This window comes from Callospermophilus lateralis, chromosome 6 (assembly GCF_048772815.1).
Source record: "Callospermophilus lateralis isolate mCalLat2 chromosome 6, mCalLat2.hap1, whole genome shotgun sequence".
Lineage (NCBI taxonomy): Eukaryota > Metazoa > Chordata > Mammalia > Rodentia > Sciuridae > Callospermophilus > Callospermophilus lateralis.
In genome coordinates, this window is record NC_135310.1 from 48,233,011 (window position 1) to 48,259,340 (window position 26,330).

General features: G+C 34.9%; 1 protein-coding gene across 1 annotated transcript; it reads right to left on the reverse strand.

Moving 5' to 3' along the window:
• Positions 1 to 234: 234 nt before the first annotated feature.
• On the reverse strand, positions 235 to 18,155 carry LOC143402371 (amine sulfotransferase-like). Its single transcript, XM_076859809.2, has 6 exons — positions 18,014 to 18,155; positions 16,770 to 16,978; positions 13,454 to 13,580; positions 12,492 to 12,586; positions 10,004 to 10,190; positions 235 to 1,905 (listed from the first exon to the last, which is right to left on the reverse strand). The coding sequence occupies exons 1-6, from the start codon at positions 18,153 to 18,155 to the stop codon at positions 1,784 to 1,786; spliced, it is 882 nt and encodes a 293-aa protein (XP_076715924.1). The 3' UTR covers positions 235 to 1,783.
• Positions 18,156 to 26,330: the final 8,175 nt, after the last annotated feature.

A 26,330-nucleotide genomic window follows, 5' to 3' on the forward strand; every position in this document is an offset into this window, starting at 1 on the left:
GGAGGGGCACAGCAGAGTAACACAGTTTGTTCCCCTTTGGTGTCCGTTATGAATGGTGCTACTCTTAAATGTTTGTGATTTTAAATTCATTAAACTTTTCCTTTTTGGTTTCTTTTACTGCTTTTATGCTTTATGTTTATTTTGAGAATTATAAACACACTCACAAGTAATTTTCTAGGTATTTAAAATAAGTTTATCTTAAATATTTATTAAATTTTATGTTGCATAGATTTAATGAATGATACACTATGGTTATAACCTTTGTTTTCATCCAAATACATAATGGCTGAACCAGTAAATAACTAGTCCACTTTGAGGAGTGGATGAGCCCCGGTTATTGGCTATTTCTGTGGCAAAAGTCAGACCTGGGAAACATTCCTTGCCAAAAGGCAAGGATGTGCACGGCTTTGATATCTGGCTCTGACACTAAGAGTTATCAGATGTTCCAGTGAAATAGGTATTCTAGGTACAGCAGGATAGTTATAAAACTGTTTCTAGCTCTGTGATGTTTTAGTGCACACAGAAGCCATTTGATAACTCAAAAGCCTTGAACAATTACAGAACTTCTGTGGTTTGACTTCCTGATAATGAGACCTGATAAATAAACATGCTGAGCTAGTTCTGAGCTAGTTCCTTCATCAGAGGGCAGTGTCCCACCTGGCCCCAGCTTTGCTTAAAAAAGTCTGTGTTTTTCTTTGTCTCCCATTGCCCTTACTTGAGAACCTTTGTTGTTGCTGCATGGATTGCAGCATGACTTCTTCAAATATTATGCTTACTATTACATTTCAATATTCACAAAAATTTTTTAAAAAACAAATATTTTTAGATTTATGTGGACACAATACCTTATTTATTTTTATGTGGTGCTGGGGATCAAATCTAGTGCCTCACATGTTTGAGACAAGTGCTCTACCACTGAGCCACAACCCTAGACCTCACAAAACTTTTGAAACCAAAGAATTGAAGCTTAATTGCAAGAACAATGGATGCAGGAAGCCACCCATGAATTATTTGCGGGTCTTCACCCAGTATGAAAGCCAGGGAGATTCCAGTTTTTCCTTGGGAACTGGCACATGATAAAGGCACATGATCTTTATCTCCAGTCTACCAGGAAGATCCCTCAGTAGCTCTGCAAATGATCATAATCTGTTAGAAACTGTATAGCCCACCTTGTACTTTTTTCAGCAAAGAACATTCCATGGAAAGCCTTTGAAGTTTCCCAATATAAATAAAGCAATCAAGAGTTCCATTTTGCTCTTTTTAGTGTGGAAGCTCAATGGGTATGATGGGCTAGCCCATCCTGTCCTTGCTCTTTAAAAAATATTTCCTGTGTTCTGTAGTTTTTTTCATCAATCTATTTTCCTCAGCCTTTATTCCAGAGCCAGCCCATTCCACTGAGGAAACCCATTTCTACTGCCCACGTGGGATGTGGGTGAGAGATAGACTTGTTAATGTTTAGTTGATCCTTAACTTCATTATAATGAAAAAATACACACTACCAAATACTCCCTGAAGACTTTCAGAAACAAGTCACATTTTATGCTTCTTATTTTCCTGTTTTAAAGCAGGTGATCCAGGTAGCCTACCTCCCAAATCAATTTAAGCTTTGATATGTCAAAGCATTCATCAAATTAAAGGCAACTAATCTAAGCATAGTTTACTCATTCTATTCAATAGCTTTAGAATTAATAATTAAATGATAGGTAGAAAGTTAGTGTATAAGTTAAATTTCACCCTCTGATTAATACATTTTTATATAATTATTTTACACTTGGTTACAATTCTACTCCTCATTAATATCCCAGATGAACTTCAGTGGAAAGTCTCTCATGTTCCTCTTGAATATTCTATCAAATCTTTCATTCTGTGCCACAGTCAAATGATGTTTCCAATCTCCAATGGTACCTAATGGAATAAACACATAAAGAGAACACTTATGAATAAGGAACACTCTCATGGCAAAGGTTATCCCAATCCATCTTAATCTCTTCTCCAATCCAAGATAAATTTTTAACTTCTCCATGGGGTTGGATACCTTATCATTCCTTAGGAATGAATTTAAAAAGACCTTTAGGAACACAACAGTTGAGTAAATTTAAATTTCAGTTCCCCATATTAGACTTTCACCACTTAATCTTATCCATTCTTTAGGAAGAAAAAAATCTAAAAGATATGAGTATATTAGGATTTAAAAAAATATTTTGACTATATGACAGACATCATACTTAGCAAGCTACCATTATCTAATGTAATATGATTCTCAATGAAAACCTATAAGATACATATTTCTTCATTTTTACATTATAAAAATGGAAACCCAATGATCATCAACTAAAGAAGTCAATGTCACTTAGGCTACAGACGTACCACTATTGCAGTTTAGCTTGATAGAAGATAAAAACCATTATTATTACAGGTTTCTTTGACTTATCCCAAGGCAGAGGTATGTCTTTCTGAGAACTCTTGGTGGGAAGGCACCAATAGAGATTGCTTAGTCACTGGTGATGCTCTGTTCAAAGGGGATTCTGTGCAGCTCACAGCATTTATTGGTTCCTGGCTTTGAGTTCAAACGCCAGGTGCCCAGAGATAGAAGAGATACGGGCACAAGTTGATAAACCTCAATTAGGCTATTGTGTTCACAAACTTTCATTTTTGTTTATCATGAAGAAACTTTATTGATTTCTTCCTTCCCCTTCCCCTGCCTTTCCTCCCAAGAATTACGACTTTTATTATGTGTAATCCACTAAATGCAAATAGGTGAATGTTCCGAGGCTGTCTATAGTACTCCTAAGTCCCTAGATACCCCCAAATACTCCTGTCTATTCTCCTGTTAATATCCCCCCTTCAGTAGAGCAATCTTCCAAGGTAGCTAAGATATACTAACCTCCATACAATCACATCATCTGACCTAAACATAAAGTCTAAGACCAAACCTCAGTTCTCTATACATCATCAGAATCCATATGCCTTTTATGAAACTAATGAATTTACTTTAAATTACAATTAAACTCAACATCTCTAGACATTTTCTCCCATCACAAAGGAGAGATCTTGGCGCTATACAAAACCAAAACAAATTTATAGGAGAAAATAGTAACACATCAGTCTAACAGAGCTGGAAAGAAATGTGAGCGTCATGAAAAAGTAAGGAAGAAAAGGAACACAAACAATGCAGGAGAGCTTAAATTTATAGGAGATGCTAGAGGCATCAGAGAAATGGTCAGATAAAGAATTCAAGGCATACTTGATTCAGATGGAATGGAATCTTAAAGAGGTCATTAGACAGCAAATGCAAACAATGAAAGATCACTTTGACAAAGAATTACATAAACAAATTCAAGAAGCAAAAGAACAACTCTACAGGGAGATAGAAGTTATACAAAAAACAAACAGAAATCCTAGAAATGAAGGAAATTATAAACCAAATTAAAAACTCAAATGAGAGTGTCACCAGTAGAGTACACCAAGTAGAAGTCAGAACATCAGACAATGAAGACAAAAATATATTATCTCGAAAAGAGTCTAGTCAACTCAGAAAGGCTGGTAAGAAACCATGAGCAAAACATTCAAGGGATATGGGATATTATAAAAAAAAACAAACTTAAGAGTCATTGGGATAGAGGAAGGTATAGAGGTCCAAACCAAAGGAATGAGCAATCTGTTAAATGAAAAAATTTTAGAAAACTTTCCAGACATGAAAAATGAAACAGATGTCCAAAACCTAGAAGCCTACAGGATGCCAAATGTACAAAATCACAACAGACCAACACCAATACACATTATTATGAAGATATCCAACATACAGAACAAGGAGAGAATATTAAAAGCTACAAGAGAAAGGAGGAAGATTACATTTAGGGGTAAACCAATTAGGTTAACGGCTGATTTTTCATCACAGACGCTGAAAGCGAGAAGATCCTGGAACAACATATTTCAAATGATGAAAGATAATGGGTGCAAACCAAGAATATTGTATCCAGCAAAATTAAGCTTCAGGTTTGACAACAAAATAAAAACCTTCCATGATAAACAAAAGTTAAAAGAATTTGCAGCCAGAAAACCAGCACAGCCAAGCATTTTGGGCAAAACACTACACAAAGAGGAAATGAAAAACAACAACCAAAACCAACAGTGGGAAGTACCTCAGCAAAGGGGGAAAAACTAATCAAAGAGGAAAAACAAACCAAATTTTAAAATAAATAAATAAATAAACAAACATGACTGAAAGTACAAACCATATATCAATAGTAACCCTAAACGTTAATGGCTTAAACTCACCAATTAAGCGACATAGGCTAGTAACCTGGATTAAAAAAAAAACAGATCCAACAATATGCTGCCTTCAGGAGACTCATCTGATAGGAAAAGACATACACAGACTGAAGGTGAAAGGTTGGGAAAAATCATACCACTCACATGGACCTCGGAAGCAAGCAGGGGTGGCCATACTCTTATCAAATAAAATGGACTTCAAGCCTAAGTTAATCAAAAGGGATAAAGAAGGACACTATATACTGTTAAAGAGAACCATTCAACAAAAAGACATAACAATTATCAATATATATGCCCCAAACAATGGTGCTGCTACGTTCATAAAACAAACTCTCCTCAAGTTCAAGATACAAATAGACAACAACACAATAATTATGGGTGACTTCAACACACCTCTCTCACCACTGTAGGATCTTCAAAACAAAAGTTGAATAAAGAAACTATAGAACTCAATAACACAATTAATAACCTAGGCTTAACCGACATATATAGACTATATCAACCATCATCAAGCGATATACTTTTATTCTCAGCAGCAAATGGATCCTGCGCAAAAATAGACCATATATTATGCCATAGGAAAACTCTTAGCAATTATAAAGGAGTAGAGATAATACTATGCATCTTATCTGATCATAATGGAATGAAACTGGAAATCAATGATAAAAGAAGGAAGGAAAAATCCTGCATCACTTGGAGAATGAACAATATGTTATTGAATGATCAATGGGTTACAGAAGACATCAAGGAGGAAATTTAAAAATTCTTAGATATAAATGAAAACACAGACACAACATATCAGAATCTATGGGACACAATGAAAGCAGTTCTAAGAGGAAAATTCATTGCTTGGAGTTCATTCCTCAAAAAAAGAAAAAGCCAACAAATAAATGATCTCATACTTCATTTCAAAGCCCTAGAAAAAGAAGATCAAAACAACAGCAAATGTAATAGAAGGCAAGAAATTATTAAAATCAGAGCTGAAATTAATGAAATTGAAACAAAAGAAACAATTAAAAAATTGACAAAACTAAAAGTTGGTTCTTTGAAAAAATAAATAAGATTGACAGACCCTTAGCCATGCTAACAAAGAGAAGAAGAGAGAGAACTCAAATTACTAGCATATGGGATGAAAAAGGCAATATCACAATAGACACTAGAGAAATACAGAAGATAATTAGAAATTATTTTGAAACTTTATACTACAATAAAATAGAAGATAGTGAGGGCATCGATAAATTTCTTAAGTCATATGATCTGCCCAGATTGAGTCAGGAGGATATACACAACTTAAACAAACCAATATCAATTGAGGAAATAGAAGAAGACATCAAAAGACTACTAACCAAGAAAAGCTCAGGACCAGATGGGTATACAGTAGAGTTTTACAAAACTTTTAAAGAAGAACTAATACCAATATTTTCAAGCTATTTCAGGAAAAAGCAAAAGAGGGAGTACTTCCAACTTCATTCTATGAGGCCAACATCACCCTGATTCCTAAAACAGACAAAGACACTTCAAAGAAAGAAAACTACAGACCAATATCTCTAATGAACCTAGATGCAAAAATCCTCAATAAAATTCTGGCAAATTGGATACAAAAACATATCAAAAAGATCATGCACCAAGATCAAGTAGGATTCATACCTGGGATGCAAGACTGGTTCAATATACGGAAATCAATAAATGTAATTCACCACATCAATAGACTTAAAGACAAGAACCATATGATCATCTCAATAGACGCAGAAAAAGCATTTGACAAAGTACAGCATCCCTTTATATTCAAAACACTAGAAAAACGAGGGATAACAGGAACTTACCTCAACATTGTAAAAGCTATTTATGCTAAGTCTCAGGCAAACATTATTCTAAATAGAGAAAAATTGAAGGCATTCCCTCTAAAATCTGGACAAGACAAGGATGCCTTCTCTCACCACTTCTATTCAACATATTTCTCGAAACACTGGCCAGAGAAATTAGACGAAAAAAATTAAAGGCATAAATATAGGAAAAGAAGAACTTAAATTTGCAGATGACATGATCCTATACCTAGAAGACCCAAAAGATTCTACCAGGAAACTTCTAGAACTAGTAAATGAATTCAGCAAAGTGGCAGGATGTAAAATCAACACCCATAAATCAAAGGCATTCCTGTATATCAGTGACAAATCCTCTGAAATGGAAATGAGGACAACCACCCCATTCACAATATCCTCAAAAAAAAAAATACTTGGGAATCAACCTAACAAAAGAGGAAAAAGACCTATACAATGAAAACTACAGAACCCTAAAGAGAGAAACAGAAGAAGACCTTAAAAGATGGAAAGATATACCTTGTTCATGGACAGGAAGAATTAATATCATTAAAATGGCCATATTTCCAAAAGTACTTTATAGGTTTAATGCAATGCCAATCAAAATTCCAACAGCATTCCTCACAGAAATAGAAAAAGCAATCATGAAATTCATCTGGAAAAACAAAAGACCCAGAATAGCTAAAGAAATTCTAAGCAGGAAGAGTAAAACAGGTGGTATAGTAATATCAGATTTTAAACTATACTACAGAGCAATAGTAACAAAAACAACATGGTACTGGTACCAAAACAGGCGGGTAGACCAATGGTACAGAATAGAGGATGAAGAGACCAATCCACAAAATTACAACTACCTTATATTAGACAAAGATGCTAAAAGCATGCAAAGGAGAAAGGATAGCATCTTCAACAAATGGTGCTGGGAAAACTGGAAATCCATATGCAACAAAATGAAATTGAATCCCTTTCTCTCACCATGCACAAAAGTTAACTCAAAATGGATCAAGGAGCTAGGAATCAAACCAGAGACTTTGCGTCTAATAGAAGAAAAAGTTGGCCCTAATCTCCATCTCATGGGATCGGGCTCCAAATTCCTTAATAGGACACCTATAGCACAAGAGTTAAAATCAAGAATCAACAAATGGGACGTATTCAAACTAAAAAGGTTTTTCTCAGCAAGAGATATAATAAGTGAGGTAAATAGGGAGCCTACATCGTAGGAACAAATTTTTACCCCTCACACTTCAGATTGAGCTCTAATCTCAAGAGTATACAAAGAACTCAAAAAATTAAATAGCAAAAAAACAGATAACCCAATCAACAAATGGGCCAAGGACCTGAACAGACACTTCTCAGAAGAGGATATACAATCAATCAACAAATACATGAAAAAATGCTCATCATCTCTATCAATCAGAGAAATGCAAATTAAGATCACTCTAAGATATCATCTCACTCCAGTAAGAATGGCAGCCATTATGAAGTCAAACAATAACAAGTGCTGGCGAGGATGTGGGGAAAAGGGTACACTGTACATTGATGGTGGGACTGCAAAATGGTTCAGCCAATTTGGAAAGCAGTATGGAGATTCCTTGGAAAGCTGGGAATGGAACCACCATTTGACCCAGCTATTCCTCTTCTTGGACTATACCCAAAAGACCTTAAAAGAGCATACTACAGTGACACAGCTACATCAATGTTCATAGCAGCACAATTCACAATATCTAGACTGTGTAACCAACCTAGATGCCCTTCAATAGATGAATGGATAAAAAAATGTGGCATTTATACACAATGGAATATTACTCAGCACTAAAAAATAACAAAATTGTGGCATTTGCAGGGAAATGGATGGCATTAGAGCAGATTACGCTAAGTGAAGTTAATCAATGCCTAAAAAACAAATGCCGAATGTCTTCTTTGATATAAGGGGAGTGACTCAAAACAGAGTAGGGAGGAAGAGCATGAGAAGAAGATTACCACTAAACAGGGATAAGAGATGGGAGGGAATGGGAGGGAGAAATGGAATTGAAAGGAAGATGGAAGAAGACCCTCATTGTTATACAAAATACATGTATGATGGTATGAGGGGAAAGAAAAAAGAAAGAGAGAGAAATATGTCACAGTAGATGGGGTAGAGAGAGGTGATGAGAGGGGAGGAGAGCGGAGGGGGAGATAGGAAGGGCAGCAGAATACAACAGACACTAGTATGGCTGTATGTATAAACGTGGCTGTATAACCAATGTGATCCTGCAATCTGTACACATGGAAAAATGAGAATTCATACCCCATTTGAATCAAATATATGATATGTCAAGATCATTGTATTGTCTTGAGCAACTAATAAAAACATTTAAAATTTCAGTTATTGTATTTTTCAGCATTAAAAGCCTCTTTTGGTTCTAAAGAAAAGAATACATACAAACAACAATAAGTGTTGGGTGAGGATGTTGGGGAAAAGGCACACTTATACATTGCTGGTGGGACTGCAAATTGGTGTAGCAAATATGGAAAGCAGTTTGAAGATTCCTTGGAAAACTGGGAATGGAACCACCTTTTGACCCAGTTATCCCATTCCTCAACTACACTCAAAGGACTTAAAAACAGTATACTACACGGACACAGCCACATCAATATTTATAGCAGTACAATTCACAATAGCTAAACTGTGAAACCAAAGGAGAGGTGCCCTTCAGTAGATCAATGGATAAAGAAAATGTAGTATGTCTACACAACGAAATATTGTTCAACAAAAAAAGAGAACAAAATCATGGCATTTGTAAGTAAATGGATGGAGTTGGAGAATGTAATGCTAGGTGAAGTTAGCTAATCCCCGCCAAAACAAATGCTGAATGTTTTCTCTGATTTTAAGGAGGCTGATTCATAGTTGGGTTGGGAGGGGGAGCAAGGAAGGATTAAACAAATTCTACATAGGGAAAAGGGGTGGGAGGGAAAGAGAGAGGGCATGGGGGTAGGAAAGATGGTGGAATGAGATGGACATCATTACCCTAACTAAGTACATGTATAAAGACATGAATGGTGTGAATATACTTTTTATACCACTCAAGGTATGAAAAATTGAGCTCTGTATTTGTAATATGAACTGTAATGCATTCTGTTGTCATATATAACAAATTAGTTAATTAATTTTAAAAATATAAAAACTAAATATCTAAGTTAATTTATATAAAATACTTAAATAATTACTTACAAATCAACATTTATCACAATATTGTTAAATTATGAATGCTACAAAATAAAATATGAATTAAAATAAAAGCCAAATTATGGTTTAGAATGTAGTAAGTTAAATGTTTAAATTAAAAACTGTGAACTTAAAGAATATCAATTAAGAGGGAAATATATCTATTCTTAACAACTCCTGGCATATAATAGATTATACGAAAATAGAGATCTTAATTATTTTTTGAAGTAATTAAATTCATAGCAGACAATACTATGAAGATATTGCACTACTTTTTTTGTGAGGAAGCACTCTGACTTTTAGGAAATAATATTCCAAACATCCTCTCCCTTAAGAAAACATGCATTAAGTTTACTTGGAATATTTAGAAGAAATAAAGAAAAAAAGGTTATTGTTCTACTGGTTTAATATATCCATTGCTTTCACATAAGACAATAACAAAATTTAAAAAGAGTAGGTCATGTGACCTATAAGAAAAGAAGGAAATATTTGTTAAACAAGTTAAATTGTCAGACTGCATACTAAAACACAGCTAGGTTCCCTGAAAAATACTCCAGGTCTACTTTCAGTTAGGATGATTGATCTTCTCTGTCCTCAAATATCATTATCACTGGAAGAGACATATTGGAAGCACTGATTTTTTCTCATAGGTTACAAAGACCCAAAAGAACTCTCAATATTTTTGCTACTATAAACCCCTGAGAATTACCTTTGCGCAGGAAATTTCCCTTATCATTTCTAATTCCAACCTTATGTTTTATAATGTCTTTATAATTTGCTAGTGGATTACACTTCATGTTTTGAAATTCAGCCTGTCTCACAACAGAATCCAAATCTTCTTCACTCAGTGATTTTTCAAGAAAATTGCAGATTTTAAGCACTGAACTTCTGAGGTCCTGGAAGAGTCATAGTTATGAAAGAATATTCAGTATTTGAAGGATACATGAGTTACATACAGGTAAACACACAACACAATCAAGTATAGATGAAAAATTCCAACTTGCAGGCACTGTCAATGACTTCTTAAATAGGAATCCTAAAGTTCAAGATATAAAAGCAAAATTAGACAAATGGTGTTGCATCAAATTAAAAAGCTTATGCACAGCAGTGGTAACAATTAGCAGCCTGAAGAGAGAGCCAACAGAAGGAGAAAACATCATTGGCAGCTACCCTTCTGACAGATAATTAAGATTCAGAAAATATAAAGAATTAAAAATAACACACACACACAGTCACAAAGAACAATAATCCCCACCCAAACAACACATTCAATAAATCAGCAAATGAACCAAACAGACATTTCAAAAAGAAGTACAAATGGCCAACCATTACATTAAAAATGTTCAATATCTTTATCCCTTTATCAAAGCCACACTGAAATTCCATTTCACTCCACTCAGAATGTACCAGTAACACAGGAGATTGAGGAAGGAGGATGGTAAGTTCAACGCCAGCCTCACCAACTTAGTGAGACCCTGTCCCAATATAAAAAAACAATTTTTAAAGTGCAGGAAGTATAACTCAGTGGTAGAGTACCCCTGGGTTTAATCCCTAGTACCAACAAAACCAAAACAAACAAACAAACAAAAAATCCCAATAAATGCTAGTAAGAATGTGAGAGGGGAAATGAACCCTTATGTACTGTTGGTGGGACTGCAAATTGGTACAGATATTATGAAAATCAGTATGGAAGTTCATCAAAACACTAAAAATGGAATTACCATATGACCCAGCTCTACAACTCCTTTGAATTTATCCAAAAGCATTAAAGTTAGCATATAGTGATATGTTAAGGTCTATAAACAAGTCAGGATGGCGCCTGGCATTTTGCCAGAGGGAGTGGTTTGTGAAGTAACACCAGCAAGCCATTAAGTGTGGAGATTCCTTATTGGTTGACTGCTGTATCTAGTTTATGTTAATTAAGATAAGCTGTGTGGAATGTATATATACCCCTCCTGTCCTACAATAAACTGCTCCCTCTCCTGCTGTATCAATGTACACAAGTTGCTCATCATCCCCCGGTTATTTTGCTGCAGCCAGACTGCGGCAGTGATACATGCATGTTCATGTTCATAGCAGCAAGAGTCACAATATTCAACATAGAAAAACAGCTATTCATTTTCATAGAAACCTTCCTATGCAAAACTGTTCTATATATTGAAATAAAGCATTATATCCATCAGCATATAAATGAATAAAGAAAAAATGTGGCATATGTACAGAATGGAATACTATACATTCTTAAAGAACAAAATAACGTCATTTTCAGAAAAACAAATAGAACTGGAGATCATCATTTTAAGCAAACTAAGCCAGACTCAGAAATAGAAGTATCACATTTTTTTCTGTCTTATGTGGGATTTAGAGGGAAAAAAGAAGGCATGAATGTAGAAGAGAAGAAGAAAGGAGTCAGGGAGTTGAGAAGAGAAATAAGGGAGCATATGGGGGAGTTTGGAATTGATCAAAATATGTTATATGTATACATGAACATGCCATACTGAAATCCATTATCAAAAAGTGCAGGAAATGTTACTCAGTGGTAGAGAACCCCTGGGTTCAATCCCCAGTAGCAACCAAACCAAATCAACCAACCAAACAACCAAAAAAATAAAAATAAAAATAAAATAAAGATCATGTGAAATAACTTTGAAAAGATAGTTAAAATGGTATATTTTAGCTATGGATATTTTACCACAATTAAAAAGTGCAATGGGGATAAAAACAAACTAGAAATACTATATGCAATAGCTGTTCATAGGAAAGATGGATTAATTCTATCGGATTTCAGACTTAAAATAGACCTAAGCTCATTAATTGAAATGGAGATATTAGTGAATAAATTTCCTAGAAAGTTAAACCCAATTAAAAGAAAAATACAGAACTGGGAACTAGGGACATTCAGAAAGATACATCATGGAAGGACAAAACGGGTCAGATGCCTTCATTGCCATATGTGGTGGATATAGCAATGTGACTGTGGATAATGACTGTGGATAGTGAGAACACAGCCCTGAGGAAGACCTATTAATAAGGGACAGGCAGGAAATTAGGAACGCCACCCTCTTCTCTGCACTATTAAAAGCCTAAAGAATAGTTAGGTATGAAAATGACTAGAAGAATGTGTTTTGAAGAAACCAAGAGAAGAAAGGGCTTAGGAGAATATATACATATATTTTTAAATAGCCTTCTTATTTTACCTTCTTCATATCTTCATAGCACGTGAACATAATATTGAAGTCATTTCTGTGTTCATACCAGCCTCGTATGTGATCAAACCAACAGTTTGCTTCCACTGTGGAAAAAAAGAAGTGAAAAAATAGATGAAGATGTTGCACTTATTGAACAGCAGACTATATTTTCTCCGCCTCCTCCTCCTCCTTCTTCTTCTGAATAGCAATCGCTATTCAGAAATAAAAATTTCCTACCAACTGACATCTATATTACTGTTTTTAAATGGGTACTGTATTGGGAAACAATCACATGATTTTCATAGAAACCTCCCTATGCAAAACTGTTGTATATATTGAAAGAAAGCAATAATACAGAAATAAAACCCAAGGGTCTAAGTTTGAAGATAAATTTTTTAAGGTAAATTTCTTACCTGCTTCCTTCACTGAAAACATGTTTTCATTTTTTCCATTCCTTAAGATCTCTGGATAATAACATTAGCCATCTACAATGATACAGAACCTGACCACAATCTTTAGGAGAGAGATCCTGATGCCACTCTCCACAACTCTCTTATCTATTGATCCTCCTCAGAAGTGGAGTGAAAATTCCATAGCTTCCCTGACAGCCTACCACAGGTCCGTGACATAGCACAGAAACTCCTCCTGATTCTTAACAATTCAGGAATGTGTGACTCTACCTACATTTTTAGTTAGATGAACTTGCTAGAATATTCTTACACCTCTTATTGTCTGGTTAAAATATTTCCTAAACAATTGGCTTCACAAATTTGACAATCCCCAATGGTCCTGGCAAGGATAAAAAAGCCATGTGTGGTTAAGTTGATGTACAATAGTAATTACTCACAAACATCCATGGTCTACAATTGTCCTTCCCTGTCTCTCTAAAACATGTTTCCTAAATTAGGGAATTTGGCCTTTGGCAGCATTGTTTCATAAACATGTTGCTTGATAAGTAAAGTCTTAGTTACCTTTTCCATCTAGAAACTTTTCCATGAAATGGTCAAGTGTATCTGAAGGTTCTAATATAGCTAGCCAATTTGTAAAATAAAAAAAAGAAACCAAAATATCTTTAGGATTTCTGTAGACATAAAGAACCTGCAAGGAGAAGTACAAAATAATTTTAGCAATCCTTGGTTATTATTACAAATTTTTAACAGCTACATAATATTTTATTACCGTATTGAATCATAATTATTTTCATATATAGTCTGCTAGTCTTGGAAATTTAGGTGGTTACAAATTTATTCTTTTTGGTATTAATTCAATTCAATTCAATTAATACCATCATTTATATGATGGTTCACATGTGTGCAAGAATGTAAGACAAATTTCTAAAAAGTGGAATTAATTATTTATAAATATGTTAAATATTTTAAATTAGTTTACATAGACTGTATTAATTGAACATCCTTGATATTATCTAATATTTGATGTGTAGCACTGGAAAAAGTGAAAAGAGAAAATAAAGTTTAAACCTCTGTTTAAAAAAAACATGTTTAATCTCATAACTGAGTATGGACATGCAAATTAAAATTAGTTTGAGATTACAACTATCATATTGATAAAAAATTAAAAGTCTGATATGTAAAATTACTAGGGATAAAATAAGAAACCAAAAATGCATCCATTACTGATATCAGTATGACTGGATACACATGCTTTCTTAACAATATACAGCCTCACTCCATAAAGTTGAACATCCTTGCATTGTGGCTTTGCAGTTCCTTTCTTGGATGTATAATCTAGGGAAGCTGCTGCAGATGTGCCCAGGTTACACACTCAAGAACATTCTTAGCAGCATGTAGTTATAGCAGAATATTAGAGTAACCTAATTATTCAATGAAGAGAAAGTAGAGATCTGATAGAACTACCAACACAACTTGTAAAACTATGCAGTAGTGAAAATAGCATTAAAAATATAGAACAAACAAAAGCATGTGGCAAAAACCCCAGGGAGGGGAGAAACAAAACAGAACAAGGGATAAAATATTATATTTTATTTTGAAAGAGTCTCACTGAGTTGCTCATGGCCTCACTAAATTGCTGAGGATGGCTTGTATTTGGGAACCTCTTATCTCAGCCTCCTGAGGCTCTGAAATTATAGGAGTGCACCACTGCACCCAGCTGCACACAGAAGTTATCTCTTTTTCTTATGTACTTGTGGAACACGTTACATATGAAAAAACTGATTGTATTATTGACAATAATAAGTCCCTAAAATTAGAACTCTGTACTGGGATTGAACTCAGGAGCACTCGGCCACTGAGTCACATCCCAAGCCCTATTTTTATATTTTATTTAGAGACAGGATCTCACTGAGCTGCTTAGCATCTCACTTTTTGCTGAGGCTGGCTTGAAACCCACAATCTTCCTGCACCATGACTAGCCCAAAATCAGAACTCTTTAAGTACCATTATCTATTGATAGATAATTATATAAACTCTTTCAAATAAAAAAAAAATCAAAAGAGCTGGAATCAATTAGAAAAATAAAGCTGATATGACAGAGTATCTAAAGCATTAACAAAATTGTATCTATACCTATACTAAAAAGGATATGTATCCTTTTAAAATGTTCAAATTAAAAAATATATATTTGGAAGTAGATATACTAAATATTTAATTTAAGAAGTAGAAAGAGAAATGCAAACAAAACATGAAAAGGATAATTAAAATGAAAGCATTAATCACAAAGTAGGAAATACTAAATTATGATTCCTAAAAGAAATAACTTCTTCAGAGGATAGAAACTCAGTGAAATTGAAAACACCTTGTATTCTGAAAACTCTAAACAGGAGAGAATATAAAATTTTCATCATTCTAGAATAAATGAAATATGAAACCATAGAATTGGAGTAAATTGATAAGATCATGGGAAAATATGCTATACTTTTCTCAGTCATTTAAGATCTACACAAAGTGGGTAAAAATACACTGAGAACAAGATAAGGTACATACAGAAGACATGAAAGTAGACTTGATAAAATAGAGCCACAGAATGAAGATGGACGAATGCTGGAATATTATAATGCTAGCTGGCTCAGAACTAATCCCTGTTTCTATTAAATTAAAAATCCACATTTAAAAATCATTGTGGGTTTAAAATATTTTTTAAGGTGGACGAGATAATTTGCATTATTAGTTAAAATATGTAAACCAACGAAGAATTATCACATATCAAACAGAAGTATCTATTTTTGGAATGAAGAATGGACAGTAGGAAGAGAGGAACAATAGAGATTTAGTATGTCAATATGTAGATTTCAAAATAGTGGAAATTTTTTAAAGCAAATCTTTCAAGAAATTGTGTTAGATAAATTGGTAAAACTGTTGGATAAATATCATGCAATATTTGTGTGCTTCATCATGTGCTGTATGAAATATAACTTATAATCATAAATAAGAACAAAAAAAATGAAGTTCATAAGGTAAAATCTTGAGAGTATTTGCATAATCTTTGCAGTGGGAAAGTGTTTCCTTACTAAAGCACCAAAGCTACAAGTCATGAAAGTAACGTTAACAGATCAGTTACATAAAAGCTTTCAACAATTTTTAAAGGTAATCCATTGATTGGGAAAACACTGCCTTATGGAAATTGTTCCACAAAACAGTAAATAAGACAAATTAGAGAAAAATGGGCCAATGGATATTTAAAGGTTATTTAAAGTCCTATGAAAATATAAAAGGTAATCTCATTAAAATCAAAAGGTTTGCAATGTACTCAAGAACAAATGATTTTTATTCTAGTATATTAGTCATATTTGATGATTACCAATTTTAATATGCATGTGAGGAGAAAAAGTATTCTCAAATGCTATTTACTAAAGAGTAAATTGATACATTATAGAAGAAAAGAAGGTAATGACTGCCAACACTTAAAATAGTTGGCTATTTTAATCTGAAAATTCCATCTTCAATGAAACATGGCACAAGAATAAAAACATGTGAATCTTCATAAGAATGTTTATTAAAATATAATATACACATTTGCTGCAACTTACCTTGTTGATTAAATACACATTAAATACTGTGAACCGTAAAATAAAATCCTATGAAACCATAAAAAAGAATTTTATGGCCAATGTGAAAGACATTTTGCGATAAACTATAGAATTATACTGCAAATTATATGTGCAATTGCTCAAGAGTATGCATATATTTATAACTTCATATAATGTGCAAGACAACATCCTAAGCAAGGAATAATTATAACATTTGAAAGTATGTGGATAAGGGGATTTATTTTTTCTGTCCCAAAAATGGTTAATTAATCTGTATGACATACTTTAGCTTTTTTATTCTTCAGATCTTTGGGTACTAAATTATACTGTAGATGGGAAGTGAAGAAGCGAGGAGATGGTCTTTTGGTATGGTCCACCTTTTGATTATTGTATTCAAGGAAGGGAGCTCTAAGGGTTGTTGTGATGTTTTCAGTTCTGTTACAATGTCCCTCAAAATAAATCAAGGATAGAATCTGCTGTGTCCAGATGGTTCCTGTAAAGATAAATCATCTTGTTTTCAAACCTGAAGGAGTTGAAATAATAAATATCAACAGTAATCTCATGCATCATGAAATCACTTGAGCTTTTTTTCTTTAAAACACTCCAAATATGCTAATGAGTTTGCCCAATTTGGTTTGCTTTTTGTCTATATTAAAGTTAGTAAAGATAAAATCAAGTAGTCTTAGTTCCTTTCTCACTTAAGGAGTTGTGATTGTTCTGATTCTGTGACAGTGATGACCTGGATTAATTCTTGACGTTCTCTTTTTTTCCTGTATTCCATGCAAGGTCTTTTTTTTTATTATTTACTTGTAATAATTCTACCAATGGATGATGTAGGGTGTGATATTTCCACATACGTACAGAGACTGAGTTGATCACATCAGGGAAATAAGCACTTCCCACTCTGCCATTTCTTTCTGTTTAGATCCTTTGATTTCATTTATTCTAGATTTTCATAAAATAAATTATAATATCGAGTTCTGTTTTACTACATTTTATAGGTACTTCTGTCTTTGTTAGTACTTCTGTGCTCTTTAGTAAATAGCATTTAAGAATGCTTTTTCTCCTCACATGCATATTAAAAATGGTAACTTTTAAATATGACTGCAACTTCTTTCTTAAAACTTTACCTTTTAGAAGTTTAGACAAATTAACAAAATTATAGCATGTTCAGTTACTTACCCCCTTTTTATTACCATTTAAGGCTATGAAATATTCTTATGTCATATTCCCAGGAAACCATGATAACACACATTATAGGGAAAGAGAAGACCAAAAATTTCAATGTTCTTATTGATTCTTGGTTCTTTAATGAGTTCAAATCTGCTCACAGGCTATGAAGGGATTTGGGAAATTCATGGAAATATCCTATTCCATTTCCAATTAGAATGGACCCAGATGTGGTCAAATGTAATGGTACTAAGGTTTTCCCTTATTTATTAATGATTACTTTGAATTATTTATGAGTGGCGATGTGTATATACCAATCCAAAGCAAAGAATATCAGGAGGTCACTCCTTACACTTACCAGATTTTGGATATGTTATTATGAAGACATCATCATCTCTAATTTCAAAATCTTTTATAGCTTCCAGTATTTCAATGTTAGCAAACTGACGTTGTAAATAGTGGCCTTTAAAGTTATATAAGTATGAATTCTTATTGTCCATGATTTTTCACCTATAAGTACAAACAAAATCCTCTTCAAGTTCTTAATATACTATAGGATTTTATTATTTTGTATACTTAGTGATAAATACATGCCAAGTAATATTTCAAAGTCTTATATGTATTAACTCTCTTACTATGCTAAACATATCACATATGTTAAATTACTTAAAACTACATTAATCCAACATTGTTGTATTTTTATTGTAATTATTTTAAAGATGAGAAAACAGAGATTATAAGAAGTTAGGTAGCTTTTCCTCAAACCTCCATGATTCTAAACAGAGAGAAGAGGAAATCAAGGCACAGAGAAGTCAAACAAATTATTCAAAGTTGCCCAGTTAGCAGTGCTGCGAAGATTGGTAACAGATATTTTGGCCATGCTTTTAATCCAAAATATCTTAGAATTATCTTACATTTTTATTCCTTACATTTTTCATTATTACACAAATAAATTCTTTAATATATACACTTTTAGTTATGGTAATTTTTATGTCTCTGGTAATTTTTTATGTCTTCTGAGGCTTGGGATTTGAGAAGCTGTTTTTAGTGAAAAATAGAAGAAAATGCTTTTTCTAAGGGACACCAATTGGTTTTACTTCAGAAATATTACCTTAGTGTTACAAGATTCTGCATAGAAATTATGATAATTTCCAATAGAAGGTGTTTGAATTAGAAATCAGATACAAATTTAAATAATAAACTTAAAAACAACAGAAAGTGAACAATCTAAACACAAAACATTTCAAAATTCAGATCAGCCAAGCAACTCTATTAGGTCTGCCTAAAAAATATTTATGGGATGTTAAATAAATGAAAGAATCTCAGAAAAATCTAATAACTTAGAACCAGAATGCATTATTTGAGAAGTAAATTACTAAACACTAAACCCAGAAATTAATTCCAGGGTAATCTTTAATATTTTCAAAGTACAAATTTTCCCTGGTAAAGAAATAGGCTATAATCTGAGAATAAGTAAATTTTTAAAATATTGAGCCTGTTTCTTCTTTCTCATATGTATAGACTCACACAATATTTGTTAAACAATTTTCTGAGGGAGAATTTACACTGCATTATATGGATAAATGGAGAAGCCCATAGTAGGAGGTATAAGTTGAGGAGAGAGGCAAAGGAGAAGTGTGAGTTGCTACCACAAGCCTCCTACCAGCCCACAATACCATCACACACACACCCTGAAATGTCACCAAAGGTTCCAGAAACTCTGGGTGGTGAGAAAGAGTATCAGGCAGCTTCTGAAAACATTTTAAATGATTTTTTTTCTTATTTATTACATTTAGTCACTGAACTTTCAGTCTAAAGGTAAAGAGAATTTTAAGAGCCATCGTATCAGGGAAGCAATTGAGAAAGCATGTGAGGAGGTGCCCACTGGCTACTCAGTATTGTTTGCATGGCTTTGATGCATGTGGGAGAAGGCAGTTGTGTAAGTAGGAAGCCTGTCTGTGTCTCCTTATTCCTTCATGGAAGTCCCAAAGAAAAGGGGTGGGGGGAGTTCATAGATAATTAGGGAGAAAAGGAGGTAAATACATATAGTAATCTCTCATTCAAAAGAGGTGAGAATTGATAGTGTCTCTGAATCTATCCTGTGAGTACACACTGTTGAGATCAGCTGATGAAGGAAAACCAGCTCTCACAAATTTTTCAGGATGACAAGATCTGCTGTGTCACTGAGGAATAAATAGTCCATATGGAGTTTGTTTTGGCAAGTGAGTAGTGTTCTAGAAACTATTTGGGTAGCTTAGCTTGGGTAAATTGGGTAAAATTTTGATGATGCTGGGGAAAGCATATCAGGTTATCCCAGATTCTTTAAAGGGATCAAACATTTTAGAGATACTAAAAAAAACTTCAGGAGAAGAGTACCGCAGTCTGGCTGGGCACAAAATCACGAGCCACTCACAGCTTTGTAGATTCAAACAGCAATTCTTTATTTCCGAACTCACACCGACACTCTACAATCACGTTCTGGGGAAATCCATGTTCTCTGGGAAAATCCCAAATACTCCCTGAATCCCGTGAGAACTCAACGGGAACTCCAGGAGCGGGCAGGCCTGAGGCAGCAGGATATGCCCTGTTCCCAGCAGGGTACACCTTAAACCTGGAACTGCCCTAAACCCAAGGAGAGCCCTAAACCCTGATCCGCCCTAAACCCAGATCTGCCCTGGTCCTTGAGCAAGGTCACCTTACATGCAATGTCAAGTCCATTTCCACGCGTCCTTCCTCTAAGCAACATGGGGTACGCTGGCAAGGAAATTGTCATACCTACTTGGCTAATGGCTCTCAGCAGAAGAGAGGGCACATTTACTTAATTACAGCAATTATGAAAAAAACACAAGGATTCTAATTGAAATCTACAAGGATAGCTTCCTTGTATCTGAATGATGGTAAGTCAAATCTTTCAGCCCATCTCAGGGGATAGTGATTATTCTTCAGTTCCCTTCTTGCACTCTCCTATCATCTACCCTAAACATACCCAGTTGTTTCTTCTATTGTTTAACTGGTAGCTACAGAAGTTTCTAGGGGTTATATAAACTCATGAAGATCACAAATTCCTTTTCCAGTGCACACTGGGTTGCCCTTTCTAATTGATGTCCCTACAATACTGTTACTTTTTTTAATGGTAGATGTTACCTTTTTGTTTTCCACAATAATTGTTTTTTCATCTCAGATCTATTCTAACATCTCCCATAGAATCTCTTTTTTTTAATATATATATTTTTAGTTATTGATAGACCTTTATTTTATTTATTTATATGTGGTGTTAAGAATCGAACCCAGTGCCTCACACATGCCAGGCAAGTGCATTACCACTGAGCCACAGTCCCAGCCCTCCCATGGAATCTTAACTCATTCCTCAATCTTCTGTTGCTCATATAAGCTGCTCTTAGATAATGATTCTCAGGTTCCCACTAAATGCAGAATCTGATCCCAGGGGAGATAGCTAATCTTTTCAAACCTTCCCTGGTTAGAAAGTAGGGTGTAATCTGAGACTAATTTCAGTTTATAAATATTAAACCTGTCTCTTTTTGTTTAAAGAGAGGGAGAGGGAGAGGGAGAGGGAGAGAGAATTTTTTAATTTCTTTTTTTTTTTTTTTTAGTTTTCGGTGGACACAACATCTTTATTTGTATGTGGTGCTGAGGATCGAACCCAGCGCTGCGCGCATGCCAGGCGAGCACACTACCGCTTGAGCCACATCCCCAGCCCTAAACCTGTCTCTTATTTCACATTTTTCTAAAACTAAGGCTATGTTTGTAAAACAGTTCATTTTCAGAGGACAGCATATTGTGAAGAGTAGAAATCAATGGAATAGACTATGGATTAAAATGAAGGTTTTTAGATTTTATAATACAATTTTCCATAGAAATTTCTGGCCTTTTGAGGTTCTTGAACTCTTTTACCTTCCTCTCTTCCCTCTTTTTCTCCCCTGACTCCACATAGTTATCAGCTGTGAAACATCTAGACTAGTAAGTATAACAGCCAAGTGAATAAGACAGTTGCTTTCATGAGCAGAGAGCATTTTGATTTCCTTTTTCCCAGCTACACAGTGTTATGTGTATCCAGCAAGTAAGAGGGACTGAGAGGAATACAGAGCAATGGCTGATTGCAGAGGTGGGGCAGGAAAGGACAGAGGTGCTCCTTGAGACATCTTGTACCACAATGTGAAGATTTATGCAAAGAATTCTGGACACAGATCAAAAGGGCACCAGAGCCAGCTTGCAGGTATCACATCTGATCACTTCAGGAACAATTTGAATTTTGCAATACACAATCATAGTGTAGATTATAACTTTTTGAATAAAATAAGAAAATATGAGTCTCTCCCAAGGGTAGACAAATGTTATTGACAGGAACAGGCAGAGCTTTAGAATTTGCAGGCCAAATCGCAAGAATGAAGATAATATGCAGTTGTTTTTAGGAAGAAAAGTATGCCCAGGCTTTTATTCTTAATTATTTTTTCAATAATTTAAAATTGGAAAACTATTCTTAACTCACAGATCATACAAAAGTAGATGATTGGCTGGATTTGTGTTCCATAGATAGGCTGAAAGCCCCAGTCATAACTGATGTGAATGCATGTAGAAATAAATGAATAAGAAGGGAAATACCAATTTGGACGGGAATATCATGAAGTAAGTATAGAAGAAATGATTGGAAAAGAAGTTTGAATGAAGAGGAGGATCTTCTTTACACATTTTAAAGCATATTTCCCCAAATTATTAATTTCTTAGTAATAAAATTTACCATGTAAAACTCTGGCACACACCACCTTAACCAACATTTGAAAGCTAACACTGTGAATATTGCTGTTTATACCAACCTGACATTTCTCCTATTATGATCATTAAAGACATATAACTTCAGTTTGTTTTCTCAAAAAATTCAACTGCAATTTATCTTTAGTAAACATCAGAAAAAATAAATCTGAACAACATTATGGCATGTATTATTCAAAAATGCTGTGGTCTGGTAAAATGAAGAAAGGAGAGAAATTATTTCAGATTAGACACAAAAAAGATAGAGTACATGATGTTGAATTTGATCATGTCACAGAAAACAAAACAGTCTATATAAGACTGTATTGTTACAATGGAAAAAATTTGAATATGTATTGGTGGTTTATATAATACTACCATATTATTGTTTAATTTCCTTATCTTATAATTTTATTTAAATAACTTATTTAAGTAACTTTATTGTGCTTATTTTAGTGTCTTATATCTTAGGAAATTCACATGCAAGTAATTAGTAATAGAGGGGAATAATTTCACGGTCTCAAGCATTTTTCATATATATAAAAGTTGAAAAAGAGAGGTAGGTACAAAAAGAATATTGAAGAAAATGGAGCAAATATTTTTTAAATGATGATTATGGGAAAGAGTACCTATGAATTTGTGGTTCTATTCATATAATTTTTAAAGTTTGAAATTATATGAAAATGAATAATTTCTCCCTTTTTAATGGAACTGTTTACTTTGTCCCATAATATATTGAATACACACACACACACACACATATAAACTTGCTTTTGATTTTTTACAACACCTTTGTTTTAAAAAATAATATTTAAGCAGCTGTTTTACTATCCTAAAATAAGGTGTGGTATAATTTGTGTACACATATATTTAGAAAAAAACATGGTTATATATATATATATATGTTTTTGTGTATGTGTGTTTGTATTGTCACATTTAAAAATACTTATTTAAACATGGTTATATATGTAGGGTAAATAAAAGTCAATATATTAACATACAGAGTAAGATGTAGCATAAATAAAAGGAAAACATGACTAAGTGCTCATGCACTGCCTACAGTTCAAGATTTAGTGTTGTCAGATACTTGCCCCTACTTACAATAATTAATTTGGAATTTAAAATAACGAGAACATAAATAATTCCACAAAAGAAAGACAGGTAAATGAATAAGCAGAATATTAAGTGTAGTAGGAAAACATTTGTGAAAATGTAGGAAAAAAACTTAACTGAGGTCAGGATTTACTTGTAAGGCAACTTCACAACTTGCAGGTTAGAGAAATTGAGAGCACTTGCTGTTCCTACAAATGATCTGCTCCAGTTGATATTATTATTCCATTGTCAAAGTAAACACAATGCCTTTTTAAATCTTCATCTTTTTGATGTAGGTCTGTAAGAGTCCTTCTTTGGCATTTGGAACACTACTCTCTCTTGATCCTTCTCAGTCCTCTGGACCTATTTCTTCTTAGCCTCTTTCCTTGCTTCTTTTTCTTAACTGAGCCCTGAGTCTTATTGTCTCCAATTTCCTTTTCAGTCCTCTTATCACTCAATGCTTTTTCTTGCAGGAGTTCTCCCACAGCAACTCAAGTAAGTTGTTGCTATTTGAAATTTAAATAATATTTTCTGGCTTTCTTATTGTTCATTTTTCCCCAAAATTTTATTTCTTATACTCTTCATCTTGGTAAACTCTTATTTATCTTTCGTGTTCCAATGAAATATTGCCACACTAAAACCTTTCCCGGTGCCAAAAGCAGAGTTAGTTGTTAGATTCTGACACAGTAGCCTGCTGTCAAAATTATAGAATAGTAACTGCTATAATACATTTCTAGTATATGCCAGACTTTTATATTTATTTTATACCTTTTTACTTTTATACCTTTTGACTACCTCTACCTCTCAGCTTGTTGGCATGTGATTATCCCCAAAGCTTAGAAATTGAGTCACTTGTTCAAAGTTATACAACTAGTAAGTGAATGAGCTAGGATTCTAACACAGATGCAACTCCAAAGTCAAGGTTTTCTATCATATGAAGCTATATGTTGCACTTATCCATCTTTATTGTCTCTTTCACTAAACTGTAAGCAACTCAAAATCAGAAAAGTCTTTTTTACACATCTCTGGGCCTAGAAGGCAGTAAACAGTCACAGTCTGGAAGTGAATTGGTAAATGAACAAATGAAAGTTGAGAAATAAGAACAGAAATCATGGTGTGTCCAAAACAGGAATAAAACCATGAGCATTGTAACATAAATATGGGAGAGAGTTGCTCAGATTTCATTGTTTCAGGGACCTTCCTCCCTTCCTGTTCCCGAGTCTTTCCACTCTGAGATGGAGCTTTTCATCTGCACCTGATAATTCAGCTCTTCCAGGTTCTAAAACCAATCCTACCTTTGTTAGGAAGATTTATGGAATCTAGTTTAGGGGCTCAGGCTTGAGGATCAAATGCAGCTTATTTGTGTTCCCTTCAAACCTTAATTTTAGGGTGCAGATCTCTGCCTTGTGATGCTGTGCCTGTAGATAGCCAGTGCCTCACTCTTACACAGGAATTTGGACTTTTCTTTGATTAGTGTTGCCTTGAGAATCACCCTGATCCCCACCTGCTGTGCACTCCCACATGTCTGTCATTAGGCATGGATATGCAACCAAAGGAGCCTACCATCAATTCCTTGATTCCGATGACCTGTTCCTTCTGTCTGAGCACTCTAGAATTCACTGCACCAGGCTGAGTCTCTCCAATGGGCTGCTGAGCCCTAGGGAATGCACCTACTTGTTGGGACCTATTCTTGCCATAGAGCCACAAACGTATGAGGAAACAGTCTTGTGATTCTGATCTTGTGATTTTCCATGTACAGGACAGTTAAAGCTTGAGAAATGGCTTCCATATACGTGCCTCAACAGCCCCAAGATATGGCTTCTGCAAACACAAAGAATAACTCCCCAGCAACAGGGGCGCACATACCTAATGGGGTATTGTTTCTGTCACTAGGGTAATGGGGCTCTGTTTCTGTAACTGGGATGACTAGGCTACCCCAACCTGGGGGACTCTCCGATCTCTGGTTGGCCCCTGCCTTTGCCCCCCTTTTCTTCTTTCTTCCACTATATAAGTCCGCCCCCTCTGCAATAAAGTGCAGTTGCTGCGCTATCTCGGCTGACTCAACTCCTGATCGGTGTGATTTTTGCCAGGCTGGGTGGCGGGCCGGGTGGCGACACTTACCTTCTCGCTCAGCCCTGAGACACTAGCCGGTCTAGTGATTCTCCCCAACCCCTGTCGGAGGGCGGTTCCCACAGCTGGTGCCCTGTGTGAGGAAGGGAACTTCGCTGACGAGCAATCGCGCAATGGGTGCGTGTACCCCCACCAACATGGGGCAGGCTTCTTCAAAAGAGGATCCCTCCCTTCATTCCCTCCGGGTCCTCCTGAAAAGTAGAGGTCTTGAAATTTCTGACACTCAGGCATGCAAGACCTGGGAGACTCTAATTAAAGCCGCTCCCTGGTTACCCGAAAGTAATTTATTTGACTGGGAGACCTGGGACAGAGTTGAACAACTGATCCTAAAAGCCCAGGTTAATGGAGTGAAATTCCTCCTCTTAGAGTTTAACCCATTCTGTCTGCTCTCAAGGGCTGTTTCCCTCCACGGTCCATTAGACCACATCCCTAACTGGAGGCAAAGAGCCCAAAACTAGGGCAGGCACCCAGAACAACATCTCCTCCCCTTGAGGAGATGTGCATACCTTCAGCTGAAGCCAGTCTGGAAAGGAAAATAAGGAGCCCAAAGGGAGCCAAAACACAGGGGCCCTGGACCCCTTTGATGCCGATCCATGGCTCCCTAGACAGAAAAATCCTCTTTATCCTCCATTGCCTAGTTCTGAGTTTTCTCAGAATCCCTTCAAGTCATCCACCCATACCCCTGA

Coding starts and splice junctions, on each gene's coding strand:
- LOC143402371 (XM_076859809.2), bottom strand. CDS start 18,155: ATGGACAATAAGAATTCATACTTATATAACTTTAAAGGCCACTATTTA. Junction 16,979..18,013: donor AATAACATATCCAAAATCTG/GTAAGTGTAAGG, acceptor TTATCTTTACAG/GAACCATCTGGACACAGCAG. Junction 10,191..12,491: donor GCTATGAAGATATGAAGAAG/GTAAAATAAGAA, acceptor TGACTCTTCCAG/GACCTCAGAAGTTCAGTGCT.